Raw genomic sequence first — 11,937 nt, 5'->3', positions numbered from 1 at the left:
TCCCTCTCTCCCTCTCATGCTCTGCCTGAATTAATGGCGTTAGGTGTCACAACCAAACTGAAACTTTTTTATCTTCAGAGAGGAGAAAACTGAATCTTTAATTAGGTTAGCTTGCACCTGCTGCTGCTTTTTTATCTTCATTTATTTATCAGAAATAGTAATTTACATTGAAGTTTTTTTAATTATTCACAGACACTTATTTATGCATTGTTCTTCCTGTATATAATAGATGTTGTATTTTTAGTTGTTCGGGTTCTCAATGTATGTTTATCCACTGTATAATGTAGGAGTGCAATACTTAGAGCTGAATTTTACTTAAATGAGATGCAATGGCATTTTTTATTTTACAAATAATAATAATCTAATCTACCTTAATTAGCTCAGCTATGTTTATGGCAAACCTTCTTAAGGAAGCAAGAAATGCCAATTCTTGTTTATGTGTTTCGGCATTCTTTCATTGTTCTGTAACTACTTTGTGTCATGAATTCAGTCATGCACTGTTATAGGATAGATAGCCTGGACCACAAAAGGTGTGGTGTTGACTTAGTGGCAGCTGAGCTGCTGATAAAGGGCATGGGTGAACAAATGAAGGTGGCTGGGATTTAAAATGAAGTTAAATTGTGATCAGCACAAAGCTTTTGTCTTATTTTTTATGTCAACTAATGCTATTTGTGATTTCACAAATTGCAGTCAGCTTGGGTTATCATAGTATAGCTTCTTTATGATTTTTTAGCTTGACACATTTGATGCCACAAAATTCATGAGTAGTCAAAATTGAATGGGATACTGAGTATTTGAAGTTCCCTATTGCCGGACCAGCTAATCCTGTCGCCAGGCAACTCTTCTCACCCCCTCTTCTCCTCTTGTTATAATCAAATTTATATTATAAGCGGCAGAATATTGTGCTGGTGGCTACTAAGTTAGTAAGCATGCTTGATGCATTATGCTACTAACTTTCTAATCATATCGTGGATGGACCAATGTTTGTCTCCGCGCAATCTGTCTGTATTGTTGTGGCGTATCAACTGCTTATTAGCCCCGCATGTAGCTGCTGCTTTGCTTATGGCAATTCGTAATGTCCGTACTAATGTGGCTGATGAATTAAGCTCCACTAACTAACTAGGTTGTATTTAAGTTATATATTGGGTCCCTTTTACTTTCCACCATGGATAGTAGTAATCTGCACACTGTTTTCACATTTCAGTATCCTGAATTTGAATAGCTCAGTTCTGATGGCACTAGCATTGGACCATCTTCAGTCTTGCAACCAATTAACATGATCTCATACTGCATAAATGTGTATTCCTTTTATTTAGAATTAAATTTGTTCAACGACTGAGGGTTCTGTTGGGAGTTCTCTGTGTCCTACAATATTAAATGGTCATTCATAACTGCCCCTGTCTTCTTGCTGTTGGCCAAGTGGTTTTCCATTTTGAGCTTCAGTGCTCTGCTTGTGTTGCAAGTACAACACTGCACCTGCTGTTTCTTTTTATTTATGAATAGTATATGTAACTTGCAAGTACAACCTCAAAATAAAGTAGTTTTTGATTTTAATAAAATTGTCATTCAGAATAATACGGAAAATTAATTCATTATATATGCAAGGAGCTGATTCTTGGTGAAAATTGCTTTGCCTGTATGTATGTAGAGTCTTGTAGCTAACTGATGGGGAAAAATGTGCCATGTAAATCTAATTGATGAAAAAATATGTTTGGTCATCAGAAGCCTGTTTGTAGCTGTATGCAGATGTTTAGATGTGTAGTAAGTCAATATCCGAACAAGATTAACAAGTGAGGGTCGGTGTTCAGTAGATAATAAGATTGTTCTAATATTTTAGTTTGTTCGTTTCAATACAATATTACATAGGCGATGTCTTGATCCCTACAAGGAAAGGTTGAGCAGCCTAGAGAATTTAGTACTGATCATGGTAAGGTTGACAAAGCCTGAAATCTCATTTTGATCCACGTTCCAAGATTACATGGTAGCATATATACTTGAAGTTGGCATGGAATATCAAAATTCAAAATAGACTTTGCCTATTCCCTGTTTTGAAAAAACAGTGGGAATTGATTTTCTGAAGTCCTTGGTTGTCTATTTCCCTATCCATGCAACAATAAATGTTGAACAGAATGTTGAACAAGATAGCATGAACACGTATAGCTAGGGTATGCATTTAGTAGGTGTGTTTCCGTTTCGAAGATTCATAAAAGACTAAAAGAGATTGATAAATGAAGAAAATACCCTACCGGATCTACACAAGGACAAGAACTAACAAGCAGTTTTCACTTTCCCGACATGGGCGCAGGGGTGATCGTCATGGACTACCCACCTGGTGGGCATCGTGCTCTTCAACAACTCGGAGACGGACTTCACCATGAAGCCCGGCGACTGCGTCACACAGATGATTGTCCAGGTGATTGTGACGCCGGAGGTCGACGAGGTGGAGGACCTTGACGCCACCGTCAGGAGGTTGCCGAGGTGGAGGACCTCGATGCCACCGTCTGGAGGTTGCCGAGGTGAAGGACCTCGACTCCTTGGGAGATACATTTAGAAAAGTGGTCTGGTTAGGTTGGTGGTGGGATGCTAGGGAAGGTACCCACCTTTCGTGATGGTTGTGTGCATCTGATGTATAAATGGGATCTCATGATTTCTTTGAGTTCAGATTTTCAATGTTGTATACATGAACGCTGCAAGTGCTAAGATGGTTCTGTGACCTTTGCACTAGATGTGTCTTGGTTTCCATCCATAAATAGTGCATCTAACTTTTTTTAATTTTTAATTACTTAGCAGTAGCGTGGGGGAAGAAGGGCATTCTACTAGTACTTAGGAATAGTAGTAGCGTGGGTTAGGAATAGTAGTAGCGTGGGTTGCGCGCGCTACTACTAACTTTTTAGCTATAGCATGGGGTAAAACACACGCTACTGCTAAAAAATAGCTGTAGTGTCGTAGCAGTAGCGTGGGAACCTACGCTACTGGTAGTCCAAAAACCCACGCTACTGGTAAGGTTTTTCCTAGTAGTGTTGCCTCGGGACTGCTCGCCGAAAGTGAGTGTGATCGCGCCGGCCACCCCATGCCTGTGGCCCGCGGCCATCGACCTCAACGCCACGCCTGTGGCCGCCCATTTGGACGCAAAGGAAGAGACCACATGAGATCCATGTTGCCTTCATTTTTATTTGTAAGCATTTTAAGTTTTAGATGCCTTCAAGGCCCAACATGGGCACAAGTCATTCACCCTCACCCATTGTTGGACGATAATTTGTGATTGCCCAAACATCAAGGAGCAATATGTTGTCGTAAAGAAGAATGGACGGACGGCGGTGGTCATTGAGCATGGTGAAGGTGAGAAGCGACCAAGGGGAAAGACCAACTCCAAGGTGGATGCCCAGCGTGATGCGGCGACACTCGCCTTGCAAGAAACTTTGAGGGGGTTGATGACCGAAAAGGAAGCAAGGGAGGAAAGGAAGCGCCAAGAGAAAGAGGAGCAAATGAGGGCCTTCATTAGAATACAAAAGAAGAAGCTCAGGATTGAGGAGAACGTCCAAAAGAAGAAGCTTGAGATCGAGGCGGACTTTGGAAAGATAAAAGCAAACGAGGTGAAGTTCAGTCTAATGGCGAAGGAAGTGGAGATCATGGCGATCAACTTGAGCAAGGTGTCTCCAAGGAGAATGGTTTGGTTCGAGAAGAGACAAACGGAGATGCTCAAGCTAGATGGATGACCTATGGCCAAGACATTATTTTTGTATGTTGACATGTGTGCCTGCATGAACTACGGCCGAGATGCATGAAGTATGATCTTTTTTGTGTGTTGGCATGTATGCCAACCACGGACAAGTGTGTCGGCATGAACTATGGCATTTTTTTGTAGGCTGACATGTATGCCAGCCATTGGCACGTCTTTCAGCATGAACTACGGCAGCGGGCCCTGAATTACCTTTATTTTGCACAAATATATGTTTGTTCAAAAGAATTCAGCTGGATGGACCAATTGGGTTGGCCGGTTGGGTGCATTGGTCAGATTTGGATAGACACGGTTGGACGACCGATCTTTAACCGATAAAAAATAGATTAAATTTATGTCCATTTGAGTCAGCGCGTTGGAGTTGCCTTTACTTACAATTTGTACTGTGCGCAACAAAAGGGAGGGAAAAGAGCTTGCGCAGGAGCTGCCCGACCGGCATCAGACCAGCCTACGCCTTGCCGCACCCCCCAATCAGCAACGCCAAGTCGCCATGTGCTCAATCTTCTACTAGTGCCCACTGCCCAGCCATCATACCTCCTACTCCCTCCTTTCCGAATTACTTATCTAAATAAATTCAAGACAAGTAAATCGGAACGGAGAGAGTACTTATTAATCACGCCTTGCTGGTAGTAGTATGAAAAAGGGAACATAAATAGAAAAGTACACACGACTTGCAAACAATATCAGCACAAACCAGCCAGCGCAACGACCCAAGCAGCCGCCACGAGACGCACAGCACATTCCCCCTTGTCTTCCAGCACGTGTACGCCTGCCCTCGCCGGCCGTGCTGACTGCTGGGAGCCACGGACTCACGGGTGCAGCGCCGAGTACGTCCGGTACTTGTACTCCTCCGCCGCCGAGGCCTCCTCCTCACCGGCGCCGTAGTCCTTGGGGTGGTGGCATGGCACGTAGGTGCTGACGGGGCAGTAGGTCTTCGTCCCGTGGAAGAAGCCGGCGCACTCCTCGTGCGACCGCTGGTTGGGTGCATAGGGTATGCAGTTGCGGGCGACGTTGAGCTTCCCCTGCTTGATCAGCGCCCAGCAGCACGCCCCCAGCGACGTGAAGTAGTTGTCGGAGAGCGTGAGGTTGGCGAGGTGGCCGCCGGACGACGGGTACGCGAGCCGGCAGAGCGCGTCGGGCACCTCGCCGTAGAGGAGGTTGTCCGCCAGGTTGAGCTGCTCCACCTTCCGCAGGCACGCGTAGGAGGCCGGGATGGTGCCCGTGAGCTGGTTCGTGCCGGCGTCGATGACGGTGGCCTTGGCGAGCAGGCCGAGCTCGTAGGGGAGGCAGCCGCTGAGCTTGTTGTTGAGGAAGAGCACCTCCAGCAGCGTGTTGCCGGCGCGGCCGATGGACGACGGGATGGGCCCCGTGAACTGGTTGTTGGCGAGCGCGAGGTAGTTCACGGGGGAGTCGCCGAGGTTGCTGGGGATGTTGCCGGAGAACTGGTTGTTGTTGACGAAGATGGCCTCCACGATCGGGAATGAGCGGAAGAGCCCCGCCGGCACCTCGCCGTAGAACTGGTTGAACCGGATGTCGACGAAGGTGGCGTTGGTGATCCCCAGCACGTCCGCCGGGAAGGCGCAGCGAGCGAGCTTGTTGTTGCTCACGTCCAGCTCGTAGAAGTACTGCAGCGACCGGAGGATGGGCACCACGCCGCCGAAGTCGTTGGAGTTGGCGTGGAAGAGCGCCAGGTCGGGCAGCGCGTCCACGAACCCCTCCACGGTGGGCGCCTCCAGCTTGAAGCCGTTGAAGTCGACGGACGCGAGCGCCCGCTCCTTGACGTTGGGCGGCGCCTCGCAGAAGAAGCCCAGGTAGGAGGTGTTGCTGCAGATGGCGGTGCCGGTCCAGGTGTTGGTGATGCCCTGGGGGTCGCACGTTATGGTCTGCTTGAACCTCTGGATCACCAGGTACGCCCTGTACAGCCGCTCGTTCTCGAAGTCGCTCGGCTTCGGCCCGTATGACGACGGCGGCGTCGGCGACGGCGAGTACCCGCCGCCGCCCCCGCCACCACCGCCGCCGCCGATCCCAATCCCGATGCCTATCCCCCCGCCGCCGCCGTTGCCGATGCTGATGCCGAGCTGCCGCCGGCTGGCGTCGGAGGTGCGCGCCGTGAGCGCAATGCACGACGCCAGGAGGCAGAAGAGAGCGAGGCGCCGAGGCAGCGAACGCCCTGCCATTTTCTCTCTCACCGGAGGTGTCGGCAGCAGGAATGGGAACAGTGTGGCTCCTGCTTGACTCGTGTCAGGGTCCCCTCGCGCCAAGTGAAGACGGAGCGCGACTGCGCGATCGAGTGGCCCTGGCCTTCGATTACGGGGCGCGCAGGGGTATGTATATAAACGCCTGCGCTGTTGGCCTGTTGCACCGCGACACGGCGGGAACTGGCCATGTGCATGCATGCATGCATGCACCGTTGGTACCGTTACTGTTGCTGCTGAAACCTGTACTCCTACAGTTGTACCTGAGGATTTACTCTTGGGGTGACTAGTGCCAGGATTGTTTCATCAGAGAAGCTGGAACTTTGCTGTCTTGTTGCTTGTTGGATGCCAGCATATCCGTGCTATTCCGTGGCCCCGGGTTACAAATGTTTCGAAGAGCTCACGTGCGAGAGGAGCACAGATAGATGCATCCAGATTTGGTCGCTTTCGTAAGATGGCATAACTGTGCGGCCATTTCTTGATCGATCAAGACATCGCACCTTCCGGTTAAAAGAACGATAATGCAGAATCTACGACCTCTTGAGTCCACGCTCATCGATCATATTAACTTTTAAAAAAGGTGGACGTAAGTTCGCTCATAGGGTAGATCGAATCATGGCCCTAAGCGCGTAGAATAGAGCTGTAGTGATCGCATGGAGCTGCGGGCTACTCCATTCTCGAACTGTCAAACCAAACCAACTGCGTGTCTGTGTCTCCTTTCAAAAAGAAAAGGCGATGCCCGATCGATCTATTCATTGATCCCATCATCTGACGGCCTGGGCGTCATCAACTCCGACGCACCATGTGATGTTCATGGCGAGCTGGTCGATTTCATTACTAAGTACTACTAACCGGCGAAACTTCCACCTGCGAAGTCGGCTAGCACAGCGACGTGCCAACGTACGCCGACGCAGCTTCCACCAGGCATCGATCGACCCCCTCCCACATAGTATAGTATACTCCTACTTTGGTAGCGTACATGCGGAGGGTAGGGTGGTGGTTACATGCCACGGTGGTTGCGAGTGCGACGCCCCTTTCGCGCTCTGCCTGGCTGTTCGCTTTGGTGCTTTGCCTCCCGCTGGTACGGCACGCATGCTACTATATTCACGTACAAACGCATCCGTCGATCCATGCATCCTCCTCCTCGTCTAATCTGGCCAAAACCGACGCAGCCGCGCTTAAAAAAAAGGGGGCCGAGCTGAGTAGAGCCATAGAGGCGAAAGGTCGCCTGGTCACGGGCCGGCACATTGGTACGGCGCCCTTGTCATGTCCAATCCTCTTGCCGAACGCGGCGTCCAATAATGCGGGCGCGCCCGGCCGGATGCGCAACGTGCGTGCCTCCCGGGCCCCCGGCAGGTGAGCAGTCTGCTCTGTTCGTGCATCGCGAGCGCGCGCGGGCGGGCAGAGTATCGAGGTTGCGTCGCAGGCAGGGCACGGCGTCCCTGTCCCTGTTCATTGCCAGGGCGTTTGGTTTGGTTGTGCCGCCTAGTGCGACTGCCGGCCGGTATCTGAATCTACGCGCCTCCGTAAACTTGTCACGATCCTCTGCACAGATTAAAAGCCTCGAGATATCCACCGTGGCAAAAGAGGTGGAGAGCTGCCGTGGGTCCAAGGATTTTGGCTCTACTACCTCCCGTTTCTTGTGAATAAGTCATTATTCGCGTAGTTCTAGATCGACGATTTAACTACATCTAAATATGTATTATATGTAATAAAAATATATATTTAGAAAGTACAACCGTGTAAAAGTGTAGTGATATACTTTTCATTATGTTGGCCCACATGTCATCCTGGTCATGATCACCTACTACTCTCACCGACTATGTTGACCTGCCACTCTCACTCACTATGTTGGCCTACATGTCATCCTGGTCATGATCACCTACTACTCTCACTGACTATGTTGACCTGCCATTCTCACTGACTATGTTGGTCCACATGTCATCCCGGTCGGGATCACCTGCTACTCTCGTTGACTATGTTGGCGCTCTAGTGCCCGACATACATCGAGCACCTACAACAGCTGACACTGGCGTATTGCCATGGGGGCGGGCGTGGACGGGTGGTTTCGGTTGTACAAGCCGTGGCGCCAGGGACAACACCTACTCGGCAAACGCGTGTCCTCCATGTCCTCGCGGGCGCGCCATGCTCTGCTCAGGCAACTCCATACTCGAGGTCAGTTCCGGAACTAGCCCGCCTGCTAGCCTCCCGAGGGTCCAGTAGACGGCGTCGTCACCGTCGAGATTGACCTGCACGCCACGCCCCCGGTGTTCCTCTCCGGTCACTGCCCCACCTTTTCGCCCCCTCCCCCCGTCACAGCCGTACACCGGCTCCCGTCGAGCCACCTCTCTTGCTACCGTGACCGCGCTGAACCCGAGAACGCGTGCACACAAGGAAGGTTTTTTGATGGATCTGTTGTTAGGTGAGAGGGGGAAGGGAATGTCTAGATGTAAGTCGTCTGATTTTTAAATTTGGGTTAGTCGATGCTTTTGGACGTCCGATGCACATCCAAATCCAACGACGCTTGGCCATTCCTCTTCCTCGAGCTCTTCTTCTTCTTCTTCAGACCGCCGCATGAGCCGCCGGTCGAACCACCTGCGACCACCACCCGTGGCCGGCGGCGCTCATGCGTAGCCTCACCCTCCCCGGAACCGCCCCCATCGTCAGTCTTGCCGCCACCCTGAACATCCCTCTAGACCTGGCGCCGACGGAGATTTTCTCTGGCGAACTTGCACCACCGCCTCACCTCCGCTCCCACCATCGTCGCTCTTTCGCCCCCACCCCCACCCTAAGATAGATGATGGGGTAGCCCTCCGGTGAGCCCCTTCCTTCTCCTTCCTTCCCTCCGGCCTCCTTCCTTCTCCTTGCTCTTTCTTCAAAATTGACTGACCACAATAGCTAAAGTCGGTCGACTGACATTAACCTATTGCGGGGAAGAAAAGGAAAGGAAGATGGATATGACATGTGGGTCCAAATAGTCATTGGGAGAAGCTAGTTATTCCGGTCGGGATTGTCTTCATCCCGATGCGACAAATAGGTCTAGGGTCAAAATTGCCCAAGGTCGCTGAATATAGGGTGTCGACTTGGGATTTGGAGATCCAGATTTGATTTTGACCATGCCTACAAATACAAGGTTTAAAATAGACTTTATTCGTCCAATAATGCGTGACCGTGCATCACATGTCGCTAAGAACATTTTTCGTTTGTCTGGATCCGTAGGTACAAGTATTCACTAACATGAGATTTATGCCGTCATGTCTCATGTGCCAGCAATGTTTGCGATTTTAGTGGAGACTGCTGGGAAATGCGTCAGTCTTGGAATGCGCCATAGGCGCCATTGTAGCCAAGAGCACTACTTGTAGTACAATAATTCATTTTTGCAGCAATAGTGCCAGTCCAACAACGACCACACATAATTAATTTATCACAGGTGCCAATTGCCAACTTATACATAATAAACTTCTTGAGTGAACAGTTTCTTTTGGCGTCCCAAAATTGCCAACTTATACATAATATACTAATTTCACAAGCACATTAACCATAAAATATTACACATATGTCCCAACATTGTTCTTTTTACAGAAAATAAAGGGACCAATTATTTGTAAGTTGCTTCGGTGCACTCACTTAGAAATGTTTACAGATTTCTATGCAAAGTTACCCCTTCCAACAAAAGTTTATTCTGATCTCTTATTTGATCCATTGAGAGAATAGAGAATAGAATTAGTTGATCGTACATGTATAAGAATATCATTTTTAAATAACGTTAAGATTCATGCAAAATTTTAAGAGAGTTGCACTGAAAGCAAAACTCATAAAATTAATGCCAGTCGATTTCTTTTTTCAGCCATTAGACTGTAATCACGGGGCACCGCATAAGCAAAAGGTGATGTTAAGTGCATCTCCAACGCTGACTCATGTGCCCGGCCTCTGGTTCTCCTCAGCCCGGCGCATCGTCCGTGGCCTCCGCCAACGTGTGTGCTTACCGCCGCCGTACGCATCATATTGGTTGATGTAGCATGTTCAGAGTGGATTGGAGAAGGCACCGCAGACTGGTTCTCCGGCGCGTGTTCGGCCGCGGCCGCCGGCTCGTCATCCGCGTCTGCCTCGCTATGGATGTACCATGCACATCCTCCTCCTTGGCATGATGCCTAGGTCCGCGTCGCTGCCTCTTCTAGTGCTGTCCGCGGCCGCCATGGGAGCTTGTACCAAGTGCTACGCCCGGTCCTCTTCTGCGACTCCCCCACAACGAGGTTCATGAAGATGGCCTCATCGACGTCTCGACCACAGGCCTTAGGACGACGACGTGTGGAAGTCAAGTGGACGGACTCCCGCCCCGGCGGCAGCGAAGGCAGAGGGTTATGCACACACGGCGCCAGGCTCATCCTCCGCGTCCGTGCGTCTCGGCTATGCACACACCGCGCCAGGCCCCTCCTCGGCGCCGTGCCCGCGTCCTTCGTCGGAGCGTGTACTCGCTGCCTCCTGGCTGTGCGTGTTGATGTAGTGGAGTGTGTTGGCGCGCATGAAAGAAGAAGGCACCGCCGGCCTGTTCTCCGGCGCGCGCCCGTCGTCGTCGTGGGACATCCGGAGCGCCGCACCCCGGCTGCGGATGGATAAGCAGGGCGCGCGCATGCGCGGCCGAGGTGGTTGAGTCGCTGCTGATTTTCTGGTTCGTTGTTGATGTAGTACATGCAAATAGAGTTTATCTCTTCAGCCTGGTACAATCTTATCCGCTCGGCTTGATCGATCTGAACTTCCGAACCTAGCCGGCGTACGTGGGCTCGAGCTGAATCTGCAGCCATGCATGGAAGACATGCAAGCTAAAGCATGGCTTAATAATGGGCTAGCAAAGTGTACGTTGAGTAGTTCATTATGTCTGACTAACTGCTTGTGTGTGCTAACTTGTCATTGTTAAAAAATAGAAACGCGTGCAGTCATGGTCATGGGCACTCCTTGCTCCATGTATATATGTTTGCATTACCATTTTTTTTATCATGCCCTGTGCACTAACCGTGTGGAAGTGTGTAACATTTATTCATATAAATGAAGAAATTATGGTAGAAATTTCAGCGAACATCAAAATATCCATACAAACCAGAGTATGTTCTTTATGCCAGGAGAAAACAAAACGTCCACGACTATGTATATACACGTATGTTCTCTCACGCAATTATGATTTTGATGTCGAAAATGCATTCGTCTCTTTCCCGCAAAAAAAAAATGCCTTCGTCTCATCCTACAACGTGTCCAAGGCCAAGTCTTGTTCCTGTTATTCAAGGACAAGGAGTAGACTAGTGGAGATGGCGCGGGCTGCTAACTTGTGTCAAGCTTGCGTCTAGATGTTGATTTTACTGCCATTTGTTTTTCTTCTTGATGGATGCTATTTTCTTGGCTCGTGCTATTTGCTTTTGAAAGCTCAAACTCACCGGACGTGGATTTTTGGCTCTGGGAAGCATATGCTCTCTAATAAACAGCAAAATCAAAATAACTAGTAAATAAATTTTTAAAAAATGATGTTTTTGTAGATATTCATATTAGTGATTGACAATTTTTATGCTATATGTTATAGCAGTGATTCGTTGGTTAAAAAAACAAAATTAAGTGTAACATTTGGTGGTAACATTTGGCACTCGACTTCTTTTTTTCTGCACACGTTAAAATGCTCAAGTCTTTTCTCTAGAAATTTGCATGTACCGCTTGAACGTGACAACGAACACATCTATATTTCTTTTAAATGTGACATTTGTAAACATTGTTGGCATGCAGGAACACGTGTTGCCTGGAGCCAAAATGGATTTTTGAAAACTCACCAAGACACCAACCAAATTAACTGGAGCTGAGCTTGGGTTGGCAGGAAGCCAGAGAACAGGTGAATGTGTGTGCTGCAGGATAAAACATGCTCGAAAGTTTCTCTAAGTCGATCACATATTTTATTTCTCAGAAAAAGTCCGACAGATGCTTCTACACATTCCCATCGCCATCACGTGGCAACCACAGCCGGGC

At 49.2% G+C, this 11,937-nt stretch overlaps 1 protein-coding gene across 1 annotated transcript; it reads right to left on the bottom strand.

Moving 5' to 3' along the window:
• Nucleotides 1-4,323: 4,323 nt before the first annotated feature.
• LOC123189699 (uncharacterized protein At4g06744) lies at nt 4,324-6,054 on the bottom strand. Its single transcript, XM_044602180.1, has one exon. It carries the CDS (start codon nt 5,914-5,916, stop codon nt 4,549-4,551), a length of 1,368 nt encoding a protein of 455 aa, XP_044458115.1. The 5' UTR covers nt 5,917-6,054; the 3' UTR covers nt 4,324-4,548.
• Nucleotides 6,055-11,937: the final 5,883 nt, after the last annotated feature.

Source organism: Triticum aestivum, chromosome 2A, assembly GCF_018294505.1.
Source record: "Triticum aestivum cultivar Chinese Spring chromosome 2A, IWGSC CS RefSeq v2.1, whole genome shotgun sequence".
Lineage (NCBI taxonomy): Eukaryota > Viridiplantae > Streptophyta > Magnoliopsida > Poales > Poaceae > Triticum > Triticum aestivum.
This window is presented reverse-complemented; position numbering and strand designations above follow the sequence as displayed.